The 27,063-nt window shown below is 48.6% G+C and overlaps 1 protein-coding gene across 1 annotated transcript in view; it reads left to right on the top strand.

Moving 5' to 3' along the window:
• The window catches only part of LOC142587404 (medium-chain acyl-CoA ligase ACSF2, mitochondrial-like), a 200,813-nt gene that overhangs the window by 150,599 nt on the left and 23,151 nt on the right, over positions 1–27,063 (top strand). The window contains exons 12-14 of the mRNA XM_075698398.1: positions 975–1,082; positions 2,023–2,174; positions 21,333–21,474. Coding sequence (XP_075554513.1) covers positions 975–1,082; positions 2,023–2,174; positions 21,333–21,474 — 402 coding nt within the window. The remainder of the gene's footprint in view (positions 1–974; positions 1,083–2,022; positions 2,175–21,332; positions 21,475–27,063) is intronic.

Below are 27,063 nucleotides of genomic sequence, written 5' to 3'. Positions count from 1 at the left end.
CCGCAGTATGTCTTCTGGTAATATAATCTAAGACCAAGAACGCCACTGCTGCCTTTCACATGTGATCAGTTTATGATCGCCATGGCTACTATAATTTTTATGCTTGTTAATTGTCTGCTGTGACAAGAGCTTTTGCCCAGGGCATTGCTGGGTGTTTTATCTCACCGATTGGCACATAGAGCGCGGTTGCCTAGCTGCACCACTCACTTTGTGCTGCATAGTGCAAACTGATCAATTGCGCAAAAGCGGTGATATTCAAAGAAATTATTGACCATACCTTACTATAACCTCTTAGATCGTCCCCTAAACGCCCTTCTTGTTAATAGTATGTAGCCACCGCGTTTTCACTGCCCGTGCAGTTGTCGGAAAGTAATCTTGTAGAACAGTTTACAAGGGTGGATACATTATGTTGCTTCTACAATCCCGCAACCGCGGTGGTGCATCATGTTCTGTTGTCATCTCAAACGAATGTGGGGCAGAAAGGTTTCCGTACAAGCACGAGCCTTTACGACCACATGCATACCTCGTCTTCGTTCTGCCTTTACTGCTACCGCAATCCCTGGAGTACTCTTAGCAGACAACAGCGATACACAGCTGCGCAAAACTGCTCGCTGTTCATTCGCGTTCACCATCGTCGCAATTTCGGCTCACTGATACATTATTAAGGTGTTAATAGTCCAGTTACATTGGGAAAAATGAAGAGAAGACAGGACGCTTCATCATGTACTGTCTCAACAAGACGCCCTCGAGGAAATAAATACTGCTTGTCCTGCCGTCTACCCAAGTGCGATGTCCTGTCTATTATTTCATCTCCCCCATGTACTTGTCCTACCAACAATGTCTTAGTAATGTTCCTTCGCGTGAGCGTCAGCTTCCATCTAATGCAATCACGGTGTCGCATGCCACTTCGAGGCAGAATCTTTCTCCAACTTAAGTGAATGAGTGCCTGTGACATTGACTTACTGTCCACGCAGATAGGCTACGGCGCAACGGAGCTAACCACGGCGACTACCATAGTGTGCGAAGATGACCCAGAAGACAAGCAAATTAACACTGTAGGCCACCCCTTACCGTACCTTGAGGTGAGTGGTTAATAGCTGCGAACATCTCGGAAAACGCTATTAGATTGTGAGCAGAAAATTCGGTGGGAATATGTGACGTTCATATCACATGTTATTTATTTATGGTAGGGCTTTCTTGCATTAGTGCAATTGTCTAAGCTTTGCAGGAGTCTTCGTTCCGTATTTGAATTGCAGTATGCCTTCTGTTCTGGAGTTCTTGTTCTCTATTAGGCCATATTAAGACACCTTAAGTGTCACTTGATCCAATCAATATTCCTGCAAATTTTTGTCATTGTTTTTACTACTTTATCTATTTTCAGTAGCCTCCCGACCTGAATAATACCTCAGCGGCGGTTCTAATGTGTAGATCTACATGCAAAAATCCGGAAGAATAATGTCATACTCCCTATAAATCAGCTCTTTTTACGCCTATTTTATTGGCCTAAAAGAACAATTTTACCATTTATTTGCACCTAATCAAACTGCAGGACGTGTCATGAAAATGTTTATTATACGTTTAGCGTTTATTTTTAGGTATTTTAGGTTTAGTTGTGCTGAGCGCCCACTTCAGGGACTCAAAGATGATGACGTTATCCTGCGGGCATCACATCGCGGATCGCAAAAAAAAAAAAGACGCTGAAGTACTTAAAATTAGGTGTACGTTAAAGACCTCCAAGTGCCCAAAATTATTTCGAAGCCTTTCACTGCTTCATTCTCGAATCACCAGTGTTGCTTTAAGGCGTCAAAACTTCTGAATCAATGATTCAATACTTTCTTCCCTATCCAGTACTTCTCATATCTGCTTTTGTCTTCCTGTCAATCTTGTCTGAATTGCAAGCCTCCATTTCAAAGTGCTGGGCAATTGGGTCTACAAAATTTACTAAATTTGTGCCTGCCACCAGTCGCTCCTACTATGTCGCTGTGCTTATCTGTCTCTCTGCGTGGATTTTTTTTTCGGCAGGTCAAAATAGCAGACCCTCTGACAGGCTGTGAGCAGCCTATAGGCATACCCGGAGAAGTTTGGTCCCGCGGTCACCACGTCTTCCTCGGTTATTACAACGACGAGCAGAAGACGCGGGAATGCATCACGCCCGCCGGCTGGTACAAGACTGGGTATGGTCACAGCAACATAGCAATACCTTGCGCGAAAGAGAAACGACATGGAGAGGCCGGACGATCAACTAGAATTAATCAGCCTGGTTTCTCACCCTGCGACAAAAGTGAAAATATAGGGATGAACCTGTTGAGGCGGTGGCGTCAAACAGACGAAAAGTGAAGCACAATTTACAAACCGACTATTTACAGAGATGGCTGTACACGCTCAACGTCCCGGTGATGGTCGTTTTATTTGTTAGTCCAAGAGGTGGCTCCTAACATCCAGCCTCCTCGGATTGCGGTGCCGATTAATTACACAGGAAGGAGAGAGAGTAAAACATCTTTATTAATAATATTTGAATGGCGAGAGCAGTGTGGGAGGAACCCTCAGTCCAGGGTGCACGGCATCGTCCCACAGCTCTTTGTTGCGTAGGGGGTAAAAGAGAGTTGGCAAGGGAAGAAAGACGTTTGCAGTGCACTCAATCGTGACATGCAAGATTGTGGGCGAGCTGCCACAGCCAGGGCAACGATATGAATAACAGTGTGGGTAGAATTTATTGAGAGAGACAAGATTAGGAAAAGTTGCGGTTTGTAACTGGCGTAATGCCACTGCTTCCTCCCGCGAGAAGGACGGCGGTGGTGCGGCGTGGGTGCGAAGAATGCGTGTATAATGACGGCGTATGTCTTTGTAACGGAGCAAGGGATCCCCCCACTCTGAACTAGTCGCCTCACCACGCCGAGTCGCCCGGAAGGAAATTTCTCGGGCAACCGCATTTGCGCGTTCGTTACCCGGCAGCGAGGTATGACCAGGGGTCGAGAGTAAGTGGATGCGGGGAGGTGTGGTTGGTGTATTTTGCGGAATCTGTTTGAGAATTTGGTGCGCCGCTCTCGGGATGCCATGTCTTGATAGGAACGTCTGGCATGCCTGTTGCGAGTCCGTCAATATATACACTTCCTCAGGAACACGGATGGCGTATCGAATTGCAAGAGCAACACCGAGAATTTCTCCATAAGCGGCTTTTGTTCCGCGCGTTGCAGCAGAGTCTCTCAGGGAGTCGGTGCCATCCAAAACTACCGAGGTACAGCCCTCCTGAGTGCGTGATGTGTCCGTGTATAAAGTATGTGTTTCCGGGATGTTTGGAAGCATGCGGCCAATGTATCGTACACGGGCATTGCGCCGTCCTTTGTCATGCTCGGGGTGCATATTACGTGGCAATGAATGAATACTTAGTGCTTGGTGTATCGCTGACGACAAGATCGTTGGAAGGGTTTAAGACTCAAGGGGTGGGACAGAGTATCCTAGCGGTGTGAGAAGATGGCGGCCAGTAGGAGTGAGTAGGAGGCGCTGGCGATGGCTGACCCAATGTGCCTCTAGCAGCTCGCCTAGTGTGTCTTGTGTCCCTAAGCTAAGGAAACGGTGTGTGGAAGTATAGTACGGAAGGCCATGGGCCAGCTTCGTCGCTTTGCAAATCATTCCGTCTATGTGAAGTTGTTGCGCTTGGGTCAACCGCTGAAATGGGAGATGGTATGTAAGGCGGCTGATCACGCATGCCTCCATCAAGCGCAGCAGGTCCTCTTCTCGAAGGCCCGAGCGCCTGTTGGAGACCCTCCGGATCATGGCCGGAATTTGCTCAATCTGTCTGGATAGAAGGAAAACAGTGTAGTTTGACCTGCCATCGGCTTGGACGTGTAGGCCGAAGATACGAGCACGATTAACTTGGGGTATCGGTGTGCCATCCACGTGCAGCGTGATAGGGGGAGTAGAGGAACGGCTCCGGGGGCGAATGATTATGAGCTCCGAATTTCCGGAGCACATCTTAAGCCGCATTTTCTTGCGTACTCGGAAACTGTATCGACTGCTTGCTGCAGTCGGTCCTGGATGGCTCCGTCGGATCCCCGCGTCGACCAGATAGTAATGTAGTCCGCATAAATAGCGTGGGCGACATCACGAATCTGGTCGAGTAGCCGGGGGAGCCCTGCGAGCGCGATATTGAATAGAGTAGCGGAAAGAACTGTGCCCTGGGGTGTCCCACGTCCTAAAAGGCGAATCGTACCGAATCGATGCGGTCCCATTCCTACGGTGGCTGTGCGATCTCGAAGTGCGCGGATACAGTCGTACATACGAATTCCACAGTGTGAATGTGCAAAATTGCGAAGGATGAGGTCATGTTCAACATTATCGAATGCCCCTTTTAGGCCTAAGGCGATGAGTGCTCTCGTTTTGGCTGACGACGGAGGTCCTCTGACTTCCTCCCGCATTTGTAAAAGCACATCTTTGGCAGACAGATGAGCCCGATATCCGAATTGAGAGTTAGAAAAGAATGATTTTTCTTCGAGAAAGGGCTGCAGACGCCGCAAGAGTACATGCTCCATGAGCTTACCTATGCAGGATGTTACAGTGATGGGTCGTAAGTGTTCAACCTTAACAGGCTAGCCCGGTTTGGGGACCAGTGTGATGTCGGCGTGTCGCCATGCTTGGGGAAGCATGCCCTTGCGCCAGCAATCATTGAAGATATGGGTGAGGTGGTTAATATCAGTGTCACTGAGGTTACGAAGGGTGGCGAATCGGACGTGGCGGCTCCCGGTGCCGTGTTACGGCGTAGGTCTTGTACGACCACCCGCACCTCGTCAGATGTGATGTCTGCATCAAGAAATTCGTTCGCCTCGCCTACTTAAGCATAGTCAGGGTACTGCGGCGGCGGGCCTGTGGGTATGTGGGTAGCTCTCTGAGGAGTGTCGAGACATCGTCCCTGTACTCGTGCATTAGGATGTGAAGCTGTTGAAATGTTTTTCCCTTTGATGTGGTGGGATCTGTGAGTGGGCGAACAAACCACGTTTTTGCTGTGCTCAATGTACCTGAGAGGCGATCGCAAAATCCTCGCCAGTTATTCCTCGTAAGGATCTGTGCATACTCCTGAGATTTCCGTGTAATTTGATCTATACGTTTCCTAGGTTTGCGGTTGAGGCGTTGTCGTTTTCATCGTCGTGTCAACCCTCTGCGGGCGTTCCAAAGATGAAGTAAATGCGGGTATATGTCTGGTGTCTCTGTTGTGGTGCGCAGTGTGCTCGTCGTGGCCTCTAGATCTTGTGCGAGAGAGTCAAGGCAGCGTTCGTACCCTTGGCGTTCAGGTGGGTCCTCTCGACGTTCCCTGAATTTCGCCCAATCCGTTATACGCACATTTGACTCGGGCCTGCGCGCACCCCGTAATGACAAGGTGGTCGCTACAATGTAGTGGTCCCTACCAAGGTGCTCCTCTAAAGGCCTGTGCGCTACGACTGGGCCAGTATTGCGCACGAAGGTAAAGGTCACGGCAGGTGTCACGACATACGCTGTTGCCCATCCGAGTGGGGTGCTCTGGGTCGGTAAGCAGTGTGTATCTCATGTGACAGATGGCATTCCATAAGCGGGTCCCTTGAGCCTGCGATTTAACGTAACCCCATGCAGTATGCGGAGCGTTAAAGTCGCCGGCCACCACACAAACCCGTCCAAACCTACCAAATTCTGTTAGTAGGTGCTGAAAACAGTGCGTTCGCGAACGGGGGGTACTGTATGCATCGAGTATAAACAGTCTCTCGCTGCGTTTACCTTGCGTAATTATTTCCAATATTTCGTGAGGAATGTCGATGTTAGTGGTATCCATGCGACATGTAACATGTTTCGAAACCAAGGCTCCCACAAGAGGAGAGACACCCGAGAGCGTGCTGTAGCCGGATAAAGAAGGGGTGCAATTGACTTCCTGTAAGAGGATGACATCAGGAGGGTTCGTGCATGTGGCGATATACTGCTGTAGTGAACCTCTTTTTGGGCGGAATCCCCTACAATTCCACTGCCACACCACTAGTTGCTCCGCGTTACGCGGCGCCATCATCATCGCGAGAGGAAGCAGGCAGTCGTGCATCGGGATGCGGGCGCCGGGTGCCCACATTTGAAAGTTGCGGCCGAGAGCCTTGCTCGGAAAGCGCGTTTTCGTTGTTACCGCTAAGCTCAGGAACTTGCATGCCTGCGAGCTGCACTCTATACATGATTTCACTTGCTCCGTAATCCCTATTTGAAGGGCCTCCATTCGGCGTTCGATCCTGTCCAGAGCCGCCTGCATACTAGTGCTCATGTCTGTCACCAGCGCGTCCATTTGTTTTTGCAGGCGCTCACGGCGCGCATCCATGTCACGACGTAGGCGGGCTATTTGATCGGGATTTGATAATAATAAGGATAAGGATCGGGATTTGATAACGAATTGGTAATAGGGGAAGGGCTAGGGAGAGATTTACGGGGCGGAGCGAGCTGTGGGGGACCCTCCGCCCGACCTATTTCCCGAGGCGCCTCCATTGCTGTTTTCTTCTCCAGGGTCCGCTGCACCTCTGAAGTGACCAGGGTTACCTTGGCTGGGGCGTTGGTCGCCAGGGCCTTCTTGTAGGCTTGTTGGGAAGATGGGGAAGGAAGGCGCGTCTCCGGAAGGCGCACCGATGCCTCGTGGGATCGGCACCGAGCCTTGAACTTGCGACGGGATCTCGAACGGGTCTCCGACCGGACTTTTCTGGTCTCCTTCGTTGGGGCGCGTGACGTTCGGGTCTCCGCCATATCTGTGGTAGTGGTCGGGTCGCTGGAGGATTGGAGTTCACGCTGCTCTTGCTCGAGAGCTTTCCGCACCCAAGCTTTGTTGAGTGTCTGCCTAGCACGCCGCGGGCAGTTTGGATCCGCTGTAGGGTGGGTCCCATCACCGGATCTGCAGTGTGGGGTGCACGGATGTGGCGGGGTGGGGTTGTCAGTCCCGCACGTCGCGTGCGGCGTAGGACAGTAATCAGCCCAATGGTCGAGCTTGTGACATATCTTGCAAACCAGTTGACGGGGTCGATGGGGGTAGCAGCGGAGTTCTGCACCATAGAAACGCACGTAGCGAGGCACTTTAAGTCCTTCAAATGTTACCAACGCAACATTGGTTTGACCCATCAATCGTGCTTGAAGTATTTGAGTTCCAGGAGCCACAAGCTCATCCAGTAGCGTGGAAGATGGCGTACCGGGCAAAAGGCCAGGAACAATTCCCTTGCATGAGTTCTCTGGGGCCGCAAAATATGTCGTGATGGGAGAGACCCGCTGACCAAGGTTCACCTCCCTCACCTTGTACAATGCGTCGGCTACGTGAGACTGGGGTGTGCTGATGATTGCCAAGTTCTGCTGGGGTCGCAGTCAGAATATGATGTCCTGACGATCCTCGGTGGTCAAGCCGGCTGCACTCCATAGAGCACTGGCGAGTTCTGGGCGCGTCCACTTATCGAGACAAAGTCCTCCGTGAGGCCGCAGAATTATCTTTTCATCGTGCAAAGGAAGATGAGGCAGGTTCTGATTCCGAATGCGCTTGCGTACGGTAGGCTGGGAGGCGTCCGGAATGCCCAAGATGTTCTCGGAGGGTTGCGTCTTAGAGCGCGTTTGACGGATGCGTCGCTTATGTATGACTGTCTTCCAACAGCCACCTCTGTCGTCGTCAGTTTTGTCGTCGTAAATGTTCGGGGCAGCATCTTCCTCCATCGTTTCCCCGGTCGGAGTGTCCACCTCTCGCTGTTGGGAAGGAAAATTGGCGACGATTGGATCGGCGGCCACTCCCGCGGTATCCACCTCGCGCGTCTTCGTTGTTGTCGAGGAACGCGCGGCGGCGTTCTCCGTCGCCGATTGCGTCTTCTGCTCGTTGGAAAATGACGTTGCGGTAGATAAATGCTCCATCGAAACAAAACGGTGAATTGGCCGAAGGCCCTTTGCACGCCCGTTTAGAACATGGGCTTCGGAAGAGCTGGTCACTTGGCGCTCTTGGTTCATGGTGTAGAAAACACGCCAAGGCAGCTATGGCCGCGGCAGGGGCAGCCGCGTTGGAACTGGTTCAGAGCTGTAGAGGCGCGGGGAGCAGCCACAAAGTCCCGGGAAGAAAAGGTGGTCGGTGGGAAACGGCGAGAAAGCCGTTTCCCATATGACTCCCGGCGAAAGTGGTCCCGGCAAGGGCGGTCAAGGGCGGTCGGTGAAGGTCGCGTAGTCTCGGTGGTTGCGGAGCGCGCCGAAGATACGTCCGTTCAATTCGGCCGACCGATCGGAGGAGTAGGCAGAAGTAAGAGCATAAGCTGACGAAGCTCCGGATATCGCTGACTGCGACAGGAAAGTCTTGGACGACACGCACCTCCTCGCGGTCAAATTAGGTCTGTAGCTTGAGTAGAAAAAAGGATCAATTTGTACAAATGAATAATGAACTGGAAGGACTGGTGAATCCAACGCCCAAATCTAGCAGTCTTGGGCAGCAGCGATGGCGGTGAGCTACATAACTGCATGAATTAGTGAGGTGAGGCACCGAAATAATTTTTTTCTTATTTGAATATACTACAGGTCCCACACGACCCGTGCAGGAGTGGTACAGAAATATGATGGTAAATGCGAGTACATAGTCAAAAAATTTATGGTGAGAAGTCAATACACTGAATGAGGTTCATAAAAGTGTCTATGTCACTGCAGCATACAGTATCATTTGTTAACTTGTTCCACTGGGAAATGGCCGACGGAAGATGGGAGTGTTTGTGAACGTCAAGACGACTTGGTGGTAGATGGATTGTCTTCGAATGATTCAGTCTGGTTGAGCGTCTAGGAGGACCATGCAGGTAATGAGAACATGTTATCTCGAAATGACCCTGGTGTAACTGACAACTAAATTTTAGTCGATAAATTATTATCCTCTGCGAAAGTGATTTTACGTTTGCCATTGCGATCAGACCTGAGGCACTAGATTGCAATTTGTAATCTGAATATAGAAACCTGACTGCTAATTTTTGTATGCGTTCTATTTTATTGATAAGATATTTTTAATAAGGACTCCACAATATATAAGCGCATTCCAGGCGTGACGTTATTGGTGTTTTGTACGCGTTTAGTTGGAGGTGTAGTGGTGCAGTGCGCAGTTTCCTTTTTAAAAAGGTTGCCTTCGGCTTTTCGACACATGGTCGAGATATGCGGCTTCCAGTTAAGGTCAGGCTTTAGTTTAATGCCTAGGTACTTTACCTGGTCACTTTTGTTTACTGTTGAGCTTGCGATCCCATATGTAAAGTTAAGCGGAAGTTTTTGGATTTGTGAAAGAAATGTAATGTGTTTTTGTAGTGTTCAGTATCATTCCCCAAGTGTTGCACCAGGAGGGAATTGTTTGCAGTGAATTGTTGAGTTCTATTTGGTCGTCTGGGTTGTACACGACTGTGTACACGACACAGTCGTCGCAAACAGGCGCATCTGAATGGAGTTTTTGATGGAAAACTGGATGTCGTTAATAAACATCAAGAACAAGAGTGGCACAAGAGTGACGCAAATGGAGATGAAGATGCGATTGCCGGTTAAAATCACGAGCGCGTTCCGCATGGCGACGTTTTTGGCGAGCAGAACGTCTGTTACCGCGCAGAGCACGTAATTGCGATCAGCCACAGCAGGACTGGGCATGATGGAGGTATGCGTGGCTGCTAGGGGGGGGGGCGGTGCACATAGTCGAGAGAGCATAAACGATATGATGGGGCGGTTAGAACACTGGCTAGGTGAGGCAATTCGATTTGCAGGAGGCGAGTCGCATGGCCAATTAGGGCAGAATACGTTGTTAGAAAGCCCATACTACGTATATTATCATCAGGACATCGCTCCAAAAGGGCAAATAAAACAGAAGTTGGGTGACCGGTAATGGCGATGCGGGTGGTGCACATTCTAAGTACGCAGGAGTTCCTCCGTAGGCCACTCTTACAGCCCGGGAAAAAGCAGGACGGACGGCGGAAAGGCTGTGAACGCGGCTGGTGACCTCTATAGGTGACGGCGAGCCGCTGGACCATGTCCTGGCAGCGTCAGAATTGTGTGCGTGTGCCGCAGATGGTGGCTCAAAGGGGTCACGATGAGGGCGGCGAGCATGGGCAAATAATGGAGTGCGTTGCGGGAACGACCAGCGGTTGTTACGGTAACGAGCAATGTGATCGACATGGAGGCGATTAGAGCAGATAGGGCGAGAGTTTTCGGTTCTCCAAACATCGGTGTTCCGAGATCGTGGAGCGAACCGTTGATAACGAGAAAGTGATGTCGGGGCCCCAGATGCGGACGTATAACTGATCCCGGTGCAAGCAGCTTAATACCCGAGTTCTCGAGTTAGTTTGGCACGATGACTTGGACGAGTGAAATCGCTACCGTGTGGAAGTCGCCGTCGTTGAAGTTGGCAAAGAGGCTAGATGGAGCCGTCCCTTCGATTCGCGGTGGGCAGTCCTAGTCAATTCGGCGGAAGGCAGTGAAAGGTGAGATTGGGGGCGCTCTTTACATGAAGAGGTCGCGGCGGTGTTTGAAAGCCGGGCGAACGGTCGTTCAAAGCGGCATCTTGGCCCGCTCGAAGTGATGGCATTTCTTGATCGTGGCATCAACGGTAGCACATATTCGGCTCATGGGCAGATTCAATGCGACGTCCGCTATCCGCTTGAAAACGTGGTCAACCTTGTCAGACTCTGGCATGTCGGTGTACCCTTTTCGGCGCAATGCAGCACAACCTGCATGTACGACAGGTATGACTCCGTGGACGTTTGGGCTCGAGTTAGCAGCTGTTTCTTTGCAACAATTTTTCCACTGGAGGCCTTACTGAGCAGGTCACGGAGCTTTTGCTTAGAGGCAACCCGTTACCAAGGTAGCCTCATGATTGCCATACCATAACTTCGCCGTTCCAACAAGATAAAAGAACACATTGGACAGCATGATTGTCAGAACCCAGTGACAGTGATCGCTCACCCGTTCGTGTTGCATCACTACCCCTCGAAGTCGATGTCATCAACCCCGTTGAACGTTCCAGCGTCTCGAGGGTGCACTAGCACAGTCGTGGTTTGCGGCACAGAAGCAGTTTGCGGTTGGTCTGCCATGGTGTTCGCACCGCAGCGGCTACCGTTTCGGAGCTCCGTTGTCTGGCGACAATACCGCACACCCCCACCAATCTGTCACGGTGTGTCAGATAGATGAAAACCGAAATATGACTTATACGCCGACTACTAAATAAATGGCTAAGATGACTGAACACATGCAATGTCCCGTTGATAAGTCGTCTTCATTGTTAGTTAAAGGAGTTGGCTCGTAACAACACGAAGAAAGGAGAGGAAAGTTACGCTGTGCACGGTTGCTGGGCTTACATATGCCTATTTGCTCTTTGATAAATGAAGTAGATTTTAAAACAAGCCTGCCGTGTAGGCGTTTGTTGAGGCCAGAAATCTAGAACAATAACACTCAGAAAGCGAATGGCTGTACGGAGTTTTTCTGGGACCGAAGAGAGCATTCATTTCTTCGCAAACTTACGACCGAACATAAAGATATGCGAAAGCAACTAGAAATATTTAAATAATAACAGAAACAGAAAACGTGGTTTATTTCTTGACGCATATTCTATGTGGATGCATTTTAATGCGATCACCATTCTTTCAGAACACCGCCCTGTTCATGGTCGCATGTATTTATGTATGTATGTATGAATGCATGTATGTACGTATGTATGTATGTATGTATGTATGTATGTATGTATGTATGTATGTATGTATGTATGTATGTATGTATGTATGTATGTATGTATGTATGTATGTATGTATGTATGTATGTATGTATGTCGCCTAACCTCTTTCACACCAACTTTGGTCACTATAGACTGTCCATTGTCAAACCGGTTGAGCATCAGGTTCGTCTTATAAGGGAAGGGGGTTAAAAACCGTCGCACCAACTTGAGTAATTGGCTATCTGCCGCTCTTCAATAACGATGTCTCTCGCCAACTTATGTCAGTGGGTATCTGTCACTAGATGTAGATCGCTTTTCATAACATCATCATCATCATCATCATCATCATGGTTTCGCCCACTGCAGGGCAAAGGCCTCTCCCATATTTCTCCAACAACCCCGTTCATGTACTAAGTGTGGCCATGCCGTCCCTGCAAACCTCTTAATCTCATTCGCCGAACTAACTTTCTGCCGCCCCCTTCTACGCTTCCCTTCCCTTGGAATCCAGTCCGTAACCCTTAATGACCATTGGTTATTTTCCCTCCTCATTACATGTCCTGCCCATGCCCCCCATTTCCTTTTCTTGATTTCAACTAAGATGTCATTACCTCGCGTTTGTTCCCTCACCCAATCTGCTCTTTTCTTATCCCTTAACGTTACACCCATCATTTTTCTTTCCATAGTTCGTTGCGTCGTCCTCAGTTTAAGTAGAACCGTTTTCGTAAGCCTCCAGGTTCCTGCCCAGTAGGTGAGTACTGGTAAAACACAGCTATTATACACTTTTCTCTTGAGGGATAATGGCAACCTGCTGTTCATGACCTGATGGCGTTTTTCACTGGTCGATCTGGAGCGGCTGCCGAAATCCTCGAGCGAGCGCTCGCGTTTCACAAATCCGAATCGGCCAGCAGAGCGCAAAAACGCTCCGAGGGGGATCACACAGGAAGTCTGCGTACACGTCCCACAAACCGGTTCCGGAAACCATGCCCGCTCTGTACGTTTCCACGGCAACCAAACTCGCCGTCCCCCGTGCGTAATTTGACTGCGGCAGTCGCAGAGTCCGTCATTTCCATGTCGCGCCCGCAAGGATTGTGCATGGACAACGTGCATAGAATGATTCGTACAGCAGCTGCGTCACCTCGTAATCACTGTCGTCCGAGCTCTCATCGCTAAACGCGAGCTCTGTAGCAGCACCGAACACAGCCATTTTGCGAAGCAACACAATGTTGTGCGTACCAACCGTGTACCGATTTCGCTTGAAGCCGGCCGCTTGATACCGGAAGTGACGCGAGCTATTTCCGCCCGAATCCGCACCTCGGCGGCGGAGTAAGTGAGAGCGATCCGGCGCGGAGCGATTTGATCCGAAACGACCAGTGGAACGCGCGAACCCACTCCAGATCGACTAGTGAAATTCGGATTCCTTGCCGCGCAGCAAGAAATCCTGCTCGGAATCGACCAGTGAAAAAGGCCATGAGAATGCGTGCCAATCGCACCCTAGCCCATTCTTATTCTGATTATTTCAGTCTCATGATCCGGATCCGCCGTCACTACCTGCCCTAAGTAGATGTATTCCCTTACCACTTCCAGTGCATCGCTACCTATTGTAAACTGCTGTTCTCTTCCGAGACTGTTAAACATTACTTTAGTTTTCTGCAGATTAATTTTTAGACCCACTCTTCTGCTTTGCCTCTCCAGGCCAGTGAGCATGCATTGCATTTGGTCCCCTGAGTTACTAAGCAAGGCAATATCATCAGCGAATCACAAGTTACTAAGGTATTCTGCATTAACTTTTATCCCCAATTCTTCCCAATCCAGGCCTCTGAATACCTCCTGCAAACACGCTGTGAATAGCATTGGAGAGATCGTATCTCCCTGCCTGACGCCTTTCTTTATTGGCATTCTGTTGCTTTCATTATGGAGGACTACGGTGGCTGTATAGCCCCTATAGATATCTTTCAGTATTTTGACATACGGCTCGTCTACACCCTGATTCCGTAATGACTCCACGACTGCTGAGGTTTCGACAGAATCAAACGCTTTCTCGTAATCAATGAAAACTATATATAAGGGTTGGTTATATTCCGCACATTTCTCTATCACCTGCTTGATAGTGTGAATATGGTCTATTGTTGAGTAGCCTTTACGGAATCCTGCCTGGTCCTTTGCTTGACAGAAGTCTAAGGTGTTCCTGATTCTATTTGCGATTACCTTAGTAAATAGTTTGTGGGCAACTAACAGTAAGCTGATAGGTCTATAATTTTTCAAGTCTTTGGTGTCCTCTTTCTTATGGATTATGATTATGTTAGCGTTCTTTCAAGATTCTATTACGCTCGAGGTCACGAGGCATTGCTTATACAGAGTGGCCAGTTTCTCTAGAACCATCTGTCCACGATCCTTCAACAAATCTGCTGTTACCTGATCCTCCCCAGCTGCCTTCCGCCTTTGCATAGCTCCCAAGGCTTTCTTTACTTCTTCCGGCGTTAGCTGTGGGATTTCGAATTCCTCTAGACTATTCTCTCTTCCATTATCGTCGCGGGTGCCACTGGTACTGTATAAATTTCTATAGAACTGCTCAGCCACTTTAACTATCTCATCCATATTAGCAATGATATAGCCGGCTTTGTCTCGTAACGCATACATCTGATTCTTGCCTATTCCTAGTTTCTTCTTCACTGCTTTTAGGCTTCCTCCGTTCCTGAGAGCATGTTAAATTCTATCCATATTATACTTCCTTATGTAAGTTGTCTTACGCTTGTTGATTAACTTCGAAATTTCTGCCAGTTCTATTCTAGCTTCAAGGTTAGAGGCTATGATACATTGGCGTTTCTTGATCAGATCTTTTGTCTCCTGCGATAGCTTACTGGTATCCTGTCTAACGGAGTTACCACCGACTTCTATTGCACACTCCTTAATGATGCCCACAAGATTGTCGTTCATTGCTTCGACACTAAGGTCCTCTTCCTGAGTTAAAGCCGAATACCTGTTCTGTAGCTTGATCTGGAATTCCTCTATTTTCCCTCTTACCGCTAACTCATTCATCGGCTTCCTATGTACCAGTTTCTTCCGTTCCCTCCTCAGGTCTAGGCTAATTCGAGTTCTTACCATCCTGTGGTCACTGTAGCCACCTTGCTGAGTACGTCCACATTTTGTATGATGCCAGGGTTAGCGCAGAGTATGAAGTCTATTGCATTTCTAGTCTTGCCGTTCGGGCTCCTCCACGTCCACTTTCGGCTATCCCGCTAGCGGAAGAAGGTATTCATCATCCACATATTATTTGTTCCGCAAACACTACTAATAACTCTCCCCAGCTATTCCTAGTGCCTATGCCATATTCCCCAACTGCCTTGTCTCCAGCCTGCTTCTTGCCTACCTTGGCAGTGAAGTTGCCCATCAGTAGGATGTATTTTGTTTTCACTCTACCCATCGCCGATTCCACGTCTTCATAAAAGCTTTCGACTTCCTGGTCATCATGACTGGATGTAGGGGCGTAGACCTGTACAACCTTCATTTTTCTACCTCTTATTAAGTTTCACAACAAGAACTGCCACCCTCTCGATAATGCTATAGAATTCCTTTATGTTACCAGCTATATTCTTATTAATCAGGAATCCGACTCCTTGTTCTCGTCTCTCCGCTAAGCCCCGGTAGCACAGGACGTGCCCGCTTTTTAGCACTGTATATGCTTCTTTTGGCCTCCTAACTTCACTGAGCCCTATTATATCCCATTTACTGCCCTCTAATTCCTCCAATAGCACTGCTAGACTCACATCACTAGATAACGTCCTAGCGTTAAACGTTGCCAGGTTCATATTCCAATGGCGGCTGTTAAGATTGGGGGCTCAATCCCATCGCTCGTGGTCCGTTGTCAAGCTTGGAGTCCGGCATGAATTAGAAGGTAGCTGGCCCATGCCGTCGTCCAACTTATCCGCGCTGAGGACGTTGATGAAGGGAAGGACTGCTTCTCATCGAGAACGAGGAGTACGGGCTTATTGACAGTATTTACATGCTGTTCGTCAGTCTAGCGTGACTGCGAGTGAAAGTACGTCAGTCTAACATGACTGCTTGAGAGAGTGTCAGTTTAACATGACTGCTTAAGAGAGTGTATCGAGCATCCGCACAACAGCCATTTATAAACACGCGGTCCTCCCCTGATTCCAAGGTGGCGGAAACGTTCGTCCAGTCATCGTAAACCCACCGCCTCTCTGCGGGATGGTTTACACACACACACGCACACACACACACGCGGGTTCTCGGTCCGAAACCGACATCACACGAATTTCGTAGAACTCGGAGCGGACCCTCGCAGTGCGCCCGGGTAGTCATTGTTTTGCGTCTTGGTCGGCACGTGGGAAAATATCTCCGACGACGTTCCCGTGGCAACTCCCCCACTCATAGCAGATCAGGTCCGCGTTGGAGGGTTCGGTAAGAATAGTTGGCCCGCCGAACACATTCAGTCACAACGGCGACGAGGCTAGAGCGTAACGGTGGCGCTTTCAGCACAAAGCCTGCTTCGTCAAACGCATCCCAGCTGAAGCGACGGAGAGTGGAGGACGTGCGTATTGTTCCCGACACAAAGTCGACTTAGTCACGCTGTGGCTAGAGGTTGGCGGCGGCGCTCCAGGAAAGTTGCGGCCACTGTTGCAACTGGCCGGCAAAACTTGCACTGCAGCTGGCCGTTCTTAACACGGCCTGTCCGGAGCCAGGGATATCGCCAGTGACGCACCTTTCGTAAGATAGATTGCTATCGCATTAAAGCCGCCAATCTTCTTCAAAGAATGGAGGTGCCGCCCATTTCTTTTTCAGAGACTCGTAATCGCGAGTGCAAGTAAACTCAGAGGCACGAAATCTCTCCTAGATAGAGCAAAGTTCGCTATGCAAATCGGAAGCTAATTCCTTTCAATGTTTATTTATTCTAACTATAGCGGGGGATGAGAAGGGAAAAGTAGTAGTAGAAGCATTTCATTCTAATAAAGGCCAGCAATAATATGCCAGCGCAGTCAGGGCTCATAAACGAATTGGATGCAGAAGGACAGACATTTGGGCGAGTTGGTACTGGTTGAACTTCTTGAAGGGGCGGCGCAAGACGATGAAGACAGAAGGCAGGGACACACGGGACAACGCTGTCCTGTGTGTTCCTACCTTCTGTCTTCGTCGTCTTGCGCCACCCCTTCCAGAATTGGATGCAACTTTCCAGAAGCAAAATACATACTGACGAAATAATATGAATAACTGCTGTAGATAAGGCTCGGAAAATCGAAAAAATGAGCGATACTACTTTTATATTAACTGCACGAAGAGCCGGACCTATATTTGGCGGAGTTTCTTTTTTTTTTATATGAGCGGGTGTAATGACCGCGCAAAGAGGGCTCCACACCCGCGTAAATACTAGAGCTTCCTAGTAAACAGATCGGCAGCAGTTTTCGCTAGAAGCAAGCCGAAGGGTAGAGTATATGTAAAGATATCTCTATTAGTAAGTTTTTTTAGAAAAGTTGTTTAGTAGAGGCTGGTAAGAGAATAACAGTAAAGATTACTACGCATTCTGTCAAGAGCCTGCAAACTAGATGTGACGCATTGCGCATGAAAGTGACTTGCACTAGTACCCAAATAAGCACTTCAGTTCAACGTTCAGCCAATCGACAATGTTGAGCCAATCACGATTCTAGGAGTCGTAAACTGATGACCTAATCTGGAGGCAAAAGCAGGTTGAAAGCGGTGTGCAATTGTTCGGAGACTCTCACGTAACGTCAGCAGCGCTTTCGCATGTGACGCCGTACCAGGCGCTAATGACCGCGCAAAGAGGGCTCCACACCCGCGTAAATACTAGAGCTTCCTAGTAAACAGATCGGGCACTGGAAAAAAAATTGTCAGAGTACCACGTGCCTTTTGTTCACTCCACCAACTGCCTGAACCGTGCCTAGGCTGGCACCGGACGCGTGGCCCTTCCCTAGTAGCTTGCAAGAGCAATGTGACTAGTTAGTGCTATGGTATTTGGCTTTGTTCATGTGGGCTTATTGCGTAAAGCTTAGTGAAAGATAACACAGATGAATTCTTATATAGGGTAACATATAGTTTGTGAGAAGCATTTGATTTGATTTCACATATAATGCATTTGCGTAGTTTAGTTATTTCCTCTGCATCACAATACTAGCACATTTCACCTTAGTTTTCATCTAGAATGCCATCATTTTACGCAGCAGGCTTAGGCACGCGTCTGCAGTGGCGGCGCCATTGCTCTCCAGCGTTTCCGTTATTTTCTATATTACGGAATCTTTGTCGCTTCGCATCCAACTTCATAAGCCACTAGAAGCTTCTACATCAATTCAGCAGCATCTCGTATCCCGTATTCCAACACAGCACTGAAAAGGGGTGAAATCGTCTCTGCACAAAATACAGTTTCAGTGATCCCAGGTCGGTGCGTTTAGCTTGGCGTATAAGTCTTTCCTAGAAAAAAAAAGCCGTATGCGTTTTCCAAGACTCTATGCAGCGAGTCACGCGTTACGCAATCGGGTCTTACACTTTGCGTGGAACTCTTAAGAGGACGCTTTTGCTCGGGTGCTCTATATCTAAATACATGTAAAAGGTGAATTCGTTTTTCTCGGCAGCCACTTGATGACGTTTGTTGCAATAAAAGAAAAACTTAAAATCTAGTGACTGTTGGTCTCGAATTTTCGAGTTAGGTTGTAAATTTTTAGTAAAAATTGGCAAAAATCGAAAATATTCAAAAAACAAAACTATCAAGTTTACAACTCTGTAACTCAACAATGAAAAATGATAATACAATTCCGTGAATTGTATCTAATAGTACATCTAAAGCGGACAAAATGTATATTTTACACATGAATTTAAAAAATTTCGTAATAGGGAAATACAGCTTTTCCAGAACCCTTGTAACCAACGTAGCAAATTCGCCTAAGATGTAAAATGACATATGGAATTTGTCGGCTTTGAAAGATCCAATTGATGCCGTTTACATAACCGCGATATTAGTTCTTTGTACAGAGCTATGAATTTGTAAACTTCGTGCTTCTATTTCTTTTAGACGGTCAAATATTTGAAAATTTTTAAAGAAAATTCAAGCCCTAAATTGAATTTCCGCTTCCAACAGTTATTAGAATCTTCCTTCCTCTCTCAAATGCAACAGATTTCAGTAAAATCGGTCGAGGGGTTATCTCAGAGAAACGTTTTTGCGTTTTACATGTATTTGAATACGCCGCGTCGGAGTTGGGCCCCAAGCTAAAGCTTCCTTTTAAGTTGATCGGTTCTTCTGCTCACGCATTAATTTAGTATACTTAGCTTCTGATACGCGCAGCTACCTCAGCAAAGCAATTTACTCATGGGAACTTGTGTCTACACCAAGTGAGACTTCTGCAATACTTGTCATCTGTTAATATGTTACCTTCCGGCACTTAGTATAATACAGTTAGGAGGCTCTGGGTAGGTTTACACACAGACGAAATGCTGGCGGATTATCTCACATGCTCTCGGAACTTTTATTTGTTTATTTATTTATTTATTTACCATAGCCTTATGGTCAAGAGGGCTTTATAGAAGGGTTCTACTTACTCCTGACAATCAAATATATGCACACACGAAACGAAACACGGTATACAGTATGTGATGTTATAACGACTCAGCCGTGCCTCGTGGCTTTAAGTTTTATAGCCAGGAGCGCAGTGCCCCGTAAAAGTGTTGGTGGTGCTGTCGTGCTCCAAAAATGCTTTCCTAGTTTTGTAAAGGTGTCCTAATAGTTACATTTCAGAATCGAATGTCAACACAAATATACAAAAAAAACATCTCCGAATATTAAATGAAATGTCTCCTCATTTCTAAACAAAGTCAGCTATAATGTTTTCGTGCAGCCACGTGACAAGAGAAAGCGGATTTACATTATTGTTCGCGAACTGATGCATACACGTGATGCTCTTCAAACCTGGACGCCAGTTCATCTAAGCAACTTGTAAATGATGAAATACTGCTTTCGGTTTCCTAGTGCACCACGACAATGATGCTGCTAGAACATGTTAACACCATCATCACAAGATGCCCTTAGAGTGATGAGGTCGTTCTTCGGCATTAGTTTGATGCTTCAGCAATGCACATGTTTCTTGGTATTCATATATAGTCAGATTTTAATGGAAAAAATGTGTGACTGAACCCATAGGACAGCTTCGTAGGCAACCTATAGACGAGACATTCGTATTGAATGACTTAAAATGTTTGAGCAGGAGCTATCTGTCGTGGATATTGGAAAGTTTCACATCCAAAAAGCTCATCGTGTGCTAAGATATTCTGAAGGGCTGGGTAATAAGTTTGACCACCTGGGGATCTTTAGCATGCACGCTACACGAGGCTTTTTCGCGTTGCGCCCACATCGGAATACGGCCATAGTGGCTGGGAATCGAGCCTGCGACCTTGGTATTTCAAGCACAACGCCATTTCCACTGAATCACCTCAGCAGGTTGTACGTGTTCGCTCACATATTTGATGTTTCTGCACAGCATCCGTGGCTTCACTCAACATCACTGTATTCGAAGCTGTCCCCAATTGCATCGTCACCTCTTTTAACATTTCTCCCCAGAGACTCACATTTCCCCAGAGACTCGCATATTCTTGGCGCGTCGTTTGAAGAAAAATAAATATTCGAGAACCTTGTGAAGTAAATTGTCGAAACAGATGCAAACTTGGCGGCAAAAACTATTCGACACGTATTCAACGTTAGGAGTTGTTGGCCCCCCCAACAACAAGGGGCAGACCCTTGCATTTTGGTCATGAAAGATTATTATTATATATAACAAATTTCCTGTGCTCGTGGTGATGCCAGCGTATCAATAATCCTTGCATTTGTATAGCTACTACAGGATCAACAGCAAGAGTTCACCATTTTCGTTAGCTCTATTTCATATGAACAACTGGTCGAAGGCTGCGAGAGCCGTGTCGAGAGCATGTTCGAAAAGAACGGCGAAAAGTGCAATTCGGGCCCGTAGATGGCCGCCTCGCGGCGTTTCAACAAGACCTCGCCGTTTGGTCATTATTGCCGAAAAGTATCCAACAAGAATACATATTTTAGAGGGCAAGGTAGGGTGTGCGCGCGTCGTCTGAGCCTAGAACGTGGAATAAGGCAGTGCTCCTGAAGGCGCTTTTTCACAACCTTAGAGCTTCAACGTTACTCACGCTTCGTGGTGGCTTGACATTTGTCATCAAACACGCATCCATCTAGCTGCTTCAAAAATCTTGTGCTTAATTCGAGAAAGCTCCACATGGCTATGAAGAACGTGCGTATTTGTTTCAAACGAGCAACGAGGTTGGAGACGTATTTGTTGAAAGGCCATGGCCCACCCCTCGCGGTAGCGCAGTGGCTACTATTTTTCCATGTAGAGCCCGAGGTCACAAGTTCGATCCCAGCGGCTGTAGCGGCGTTTCGGTTGGGCGGAATGCGAAAACACTCGTGCACCTTGCACTGCACACGCGTTAAAGGACACCGCGGTGTCGAAATTAATCGAAATTAATTAATAAGTCTTCCTATACGGCATCTCCAACGACCTCCTGTGCAGTTACGGGAATTTGTACCCCACAATTTTGTGACCAAGCCTACTGATAACAGCTGCCTCTTTGAAAACATTTATAACTTTCCCGCTCTCCTTTATATTGTCACTGTCGTGCGTCTGCGCAGGGACGTTGGCGTAATGGATGAAGATGGCTACCTGACCATCGTGAGCCGCATCAAGGACGTCGTGATACGGGGTGGGGAAAACATCTTTCCAGTTGAGGTGGAAGAAGTGCTCAACACCCATCCCGCCGTCCATGAGAGTCTGGTATGCAAGTTATTTTTATTTTTTTTATTGCATGTTTATTTTGTACACATTACCCGCGTGTGGAGATGTTACAGAGCACCGAGATGTCACTTATTTATTCGAGAAGAATATTTACTGCTTTTTGACAGCTCCCTGACCACGACCGAGAATCTTTGCTCATTTGTGGCGAAATTGCAATATGGCAGATATCACTGGTCACTGGTGAAGCAATCACGTTGCCGGAATAATCGTTTGGCGAAAACAAAATTGGTTCAGAGGATAGAAAGTTTATCTTTAAGAGCTAGTTTTCTGTAATAAAACTTATAAAAGAGGCTTGATCAAAAGGATTTGCAGATATGCTCAAATTTTGCACGATGAAAATGTAATCCGGTTCACGAAATAGCAGCGCGAAGTGCTGTTGAGTGCCTATATTCAAGAGTGTTTATTTCACCCAGGCCTACGCCCCGCCGTCATAGACACAAAAGCCACTCCCTCTCGCACTCGAGCTATGCACCTCTTCACGAGATGCTATAGCATACGAGGTCTCGTGTCATATATCAAAGCTGAATAACTAGACACCAGGGGGCCTATAACGTAAAACTGTTCTAATCTGTTTTATTGCAATCTTCTGACGTCGAATTTATCTAACCGCCAACGCTAGCTTCGGGCGGTGTCCTGCATCGTTGTTTCCAGCGGCTTAGGCGGCCGTTACTGCAGCGAGCGTCGGCGTGTCTAGGCGTTGTAGGTTGGCGTAAGCGAGCGAACGAGCACAGCGAACGATGAAAGGGAACGCGGAGCGCCCGATGAAAGACGCGAGGAGTAAAGCAGAGAGGAGGGTGCGTCGGAACCAGGAGGCGGAAAGCGTAGGATGGTATGGCGAAAGCGTGAAAAGCGTAGTGCGGCGACAGTGGCTACGAGGTGGGGCCACAGTAGCACGCGTCATCTAGGAGGTGTGTCAGCGGCGGCGGCTGCGGTGAACCCCGCCGCATTTCGCCCCATTTGCAATGTGCCGCACGAGAGAGAGATTTGGCGCCAGCCAATATGCTGCGAAATGAAAACACGTATGGAGCTGCGCTCAAGTTTTGCCTTAGGAAGTATCGTAATCGTGGGTGAATTTTTGTTTGCTTTGAAAACGAACAACATTGCCTATATTGATAAGATTTTGTGACACATTGGCCCACAAGAGGTGAGGAGCACGCATCAGGGGAGATAGTATCGGTAGGGCAGAGCAAGCGCACTGAAAATATCTAAACAGATCAGGAGGGTGATCTTGTAATAGGAGGGTGATCATGTGTTATGCTGCACTCTAAACACATGGACAACAGAATTAGGTGCGGACAGAAGGCGCGCAGACTCAGGCTTCCTGTCCACGTGTTTACAGCACAGTAAACCCCCTTATTACAAGATAAGCTTCCACCAACTAGCCCAACTTGCGCTCTACTGATGAAGAGGGTGGTGCCAACGTACGCGATTGGCCTGCTTTCCCTTGCTTAGCTTGTGGTGGCTAGTGAAAAACCGTGCCAGGGTGCAACGTAAGGTTAAAAATGCCGCTGATGTGGATCCTCAAAGAATATTCGCCAAAATGATCTCGTAAGCGTGCCGGAAGGGCTCGATAATGTTAGACTAGCCCGCAAAATTGTTTATAACACGCCAATAAATTAATGCTGCCCGGAAACCCAGAGTAGCCAGTGTCCGAGTGATCGGTAGGCAGACGTTCTTTATTCTTTTCGAAACGGCGCCGTCTCCTGCTTTTCCGAAAAAGGAAATCAGTTTTGTTCTGCAGCTTAATGCATCTTTGAAGTGTACTATCGTGCTCAGTAAGAGCTACAACGGGAAAGAGCGGTGTCTTTCTATTGCCACTTCTATTGCCCCTGACAATAGAATTGACAGGGTGTACCTCAGGGCTCTAAACTGGACCCAGTATTGTTCTTAATTTATGTAAATGATATTGTTACGTAGGAAGACGCAGCCGAAAAGCTATATACAAGTGTATTTACAAGGGAATACGCCGCACTTGGCCAAGAGGCAACAGCCCGTGCTTGCCTCCAATCTTCATCGTCGTCTTCTCACTGCTCGCCTCTTCATAATTGTAAACACTGTTCCGTAGCACTACCCCCCGTGGCAAAAGCGCCGTCCCGGAGCGACTAAAGGCCGGACTCGGAAGCAGTGTAGTAGGCCTTGAGCCTACTGACGTGCAAGACATCACTAGATGCCAAAGTAGAGGACGAGGTTGAACACACAGGAGCAATTTCGTACGTCACAGGCGTCACCTGGCGCAGCACGCAACAGGGCCCTGTGTATCTCGAAATGACCTTTTCTGAAAGTCCGACGTGACGAGATGGCGACCACAGGAGCACGAGCGCACCAGGCGAAAACTGTACGTCATGGTGGCGGGCGTTGCACTGACGCTACTGAGTGGTTTGCGAGGCCGTCAGTCGAGCACGGGCAAGCTGGCGTGCATGGTCGGCGAGGGCGATGGCGTCGCGCGCATACTCGCTTGTCGAGATCGCACAAGGAGGAAGTGCCTTGTCAATGGGCAAGGTCGGTTCGCGACCGTACAGTAGATAAAATGGAGAAAATCCGGCGGTGTCGTGTCCGGAAAAATTGTACGCAAAGGTGACGTAAGGAAGGGCAATGTCCCAGTCGTGGGGGTCCTTGGAAACGTACTTGGAGAGCATATCGGTAAGAGTACGGCTTATCCGCTCTGTCAGACAATTTGTTTGAGGATGGTATGAGGTAGTCAGCTTTTGTTGAGTGGAGCAGGAATGCGCAATGTCGGCGATAACTTTCGAGAGGTAGTTGCGACCACCGTCAGTAAGCAGCTGTCGCGGGACGCCATGAACTAAGATAATGTCACGCAAGAGAAAGTCCGCGGCGTCAGTGGCGCAACTGGTAGGGACAGCCCGCGTGATAGCATATCGGGTGGCGTAATCAGTTGCGACGGCTACCCATTTGTTCCCTGAAGATGACGTGGGAAAGGGATCGAGGAAGTCGAATCGAACACGAAAGAACGGTTCCACAGGGACGGTGATCCGCTGAAGATGACCGGGAGGTAGCACCTTAAGTGTTTTCCGACGGTGGCAGAGACCACAGGCTGCAACATAGCGTCATACGGAGCGAGCGAGACCAGGCCAATAGAAGCGGCGGCGGACGCGGTCGTACGTGCGGGTTACCCCAAGATGTCCTGCAGTGGGTGCGTCATGCATCTCAAAGAGCACAGTCGGTCGTAGATGTTTGGGCACGACAAGAAGAAGATCAGATCCGTCAGGGAGGAAGTTCCTTCGATACAGAATGCCGCCTTGAAGGACACATCGGCGAACGGATGCTTCGGTAGATGTATAGCGCAGACGCTCGATGAGTGCTCGCAGCAATAGGTCTCGGTACGGCTCATCGGCGATGTCAGCGAAGGCAGACACAGAGAAAATGCCGTTGGCGGTACTACTATCGGCGTCGTCAGGCTCGTATACCGGGTAGCGAGACAGGCAGTCAGAGTCCTTGTGTAGTCGGCCAGATTTGTAGGTGACAGTATACGAATATTCTTGGAGGTGTAAAGCCCAGCGACCAAGTCTTCCTGCAGGATCTTTCAGTGATCATAACCAGCAGAGCGCGTTGTGGTCTGTGACAACGGAACAGGGTCGGCCATATAAGTATGGGCGGAACATTGCAACCGCCCAATCTAAGGCCAGACACTCACGCTCAGTGATGGAATAGTTGTACTCCGAGGGTGGGAGGAGCCTGCTGGCGTAAGCGACAAAACGATCGTTGCCACATTGGCGTTGGGCCAGTACTGCGCCGATTCCGTGACCGATGGCATCAGTACGGACTTCGGTAGCTGCAGAAGGATCGATATGGGCCAGAATGGGAGGCGTTGTGAGAAGGTCCATTAGATGCGAATATGCAGAGGCCTCGTTATCGCCCCACTGGAAAGGGGCGTCTTTTTTCAAAAGCTCTGTTAGAGGTCGTGCTATGGCCGCAAAAATTTTTAACGAAACGGCGGAAGTACGAACAAAGGCCGATGAAGCTGCGTACGCCCTTGACACACTTCGAACAGGGAAGTGCGTAACAGCATGGATCTTGCCTGGGTCTGGTTGCACTCCATTCGCGTCAACGAGATGCCCAAAGATGGTAATTTGGCGACGGCCGAATTGGCACTTCGATGCGTTGACTTGCAGACCGGCTCCCCGAAAAACGTCGAGGACTGCTGAGAGGCGCTCGAGGTGCGTAGCGAACGTTGCGGAGAATACTATAACGTCGTCCAAGTAGCACAGGCACGTGGACCATTTGAAACCGTGAAGAAGGGAGTCCATCATGCGTTTAAAAGTGGCAGGAGCGTTACATAGACGGAACGGCATCACTTTGAATTCATAAAGATCATCTGGTGTTACAAAAGCAGCCTTCTCGCGATCGAGATCGTCCGCGGCAGCCTGCCATTAGCCGGAGCGAAGGTCAATAGAGGAGAAGTAGCCAGCACCGTGGAGGCAGTCAAGGGCGTCATCAATCCGAGGTAGGGGATACACGTCCTTTTGTAACCCTGTTAGGGTGCCGATAATCCACGGAAAAGCGCCATATGCCATCCTTCTTTTTCACCAGTATACCAGGTGACGCCCATGAACTACATGACGGTTCAATAATGTTCTTGGCAAGCATTTTTCGAACTTCTGCGTGAATAACTTGGCGCTCAGCCTGTGACACTCCATACGGGCGGCGACAAATAGGAGGGGCATCGCCGGTATTAATGCGATGTTTAACAGCTGTAGTTTGGGCCAAAGGACGATCGTTTAAGTCAAAAATATCTTGGTAGGAAAGCAGAACACGGTAGAGCTCACGAGCGTGCTCGGACGACATGTCGGGCGCAATCATTTTCTGTAAGTCGGCGATGGTACAAGTCGCTGACTGCGATGGTAGAGGAGGATCAGCTGAATTGTCGTCTACTGGAATAGATACTACTGAGTGATCCTCGAATGAGCAAAGCTGGGCCAGAGACATCCCGCGTGGCAGCACTTGTGTCGTCAAGCCAAAATTGACCACTGACATGCAGACGCAACTCGCTGTAATAGATAAAACTGTATGAGGTACTGTGATCCCGTGTGTAAGTAGGACGTCTTGCATAGGAGCCGCGAAGTAGTGACCGTCGAGCACTATTGGGGATGACATTAGGTTAACGTAAGTCAGTGCCGAAGGTGGCAAGCGAACGAAGTCGACAGAACTAAGGTGACTGGGGTGTAGTTCAGCAGGATTCAGAGCCGGCAGGTCAAGGCGGAGAGTGCTAGTGGAACAATCGATGAGAGCAGAATGTGCGGAGAGGAAGTCTAAGCGAGGATGATGTCGTGGGGACAATGGGCGATGACTGTAAATAGCACGATAGTGCAGCGATCGGCGAAGGAGACGCGGGCAGCACACATACCAACTACGGGGGCAGTTCCGCCATCGGCGACACGGGCAACAGGTGTCGTGGCGGGCGTGATGACTTTCTTTAGTTGGTTGCGATGGAGGTCAGCGCTCATTACAGACAAATGCGCCCCAGTGTCTATAAGACCAGACAGAGAGAGAGAGAGAGTAAAACATCTTTATTAATAATATTTGAATGGCGAGAGCAGTGTGTGAGGAACC

The sequence above is a fragment of the Dermacentor variabilis genome, chromosome 7, assembly GCF_050947875.1.
Source record: "Dermacentor variabilis isolate Ectoservices chromosome 7, ASM5094787v1, whole genome shotgun sequence".
Classification (NCBI taxonomy): domain Eukaryota; kingdom Metazoa; phylum Arthropoda; class Arachnida; order Ixodida; family Ixodidae; genus Dermacentor; species Dermacentor variabilis.
This window is presented reverse-complemented; position numbering and strand designations above follow the sequence as displayed.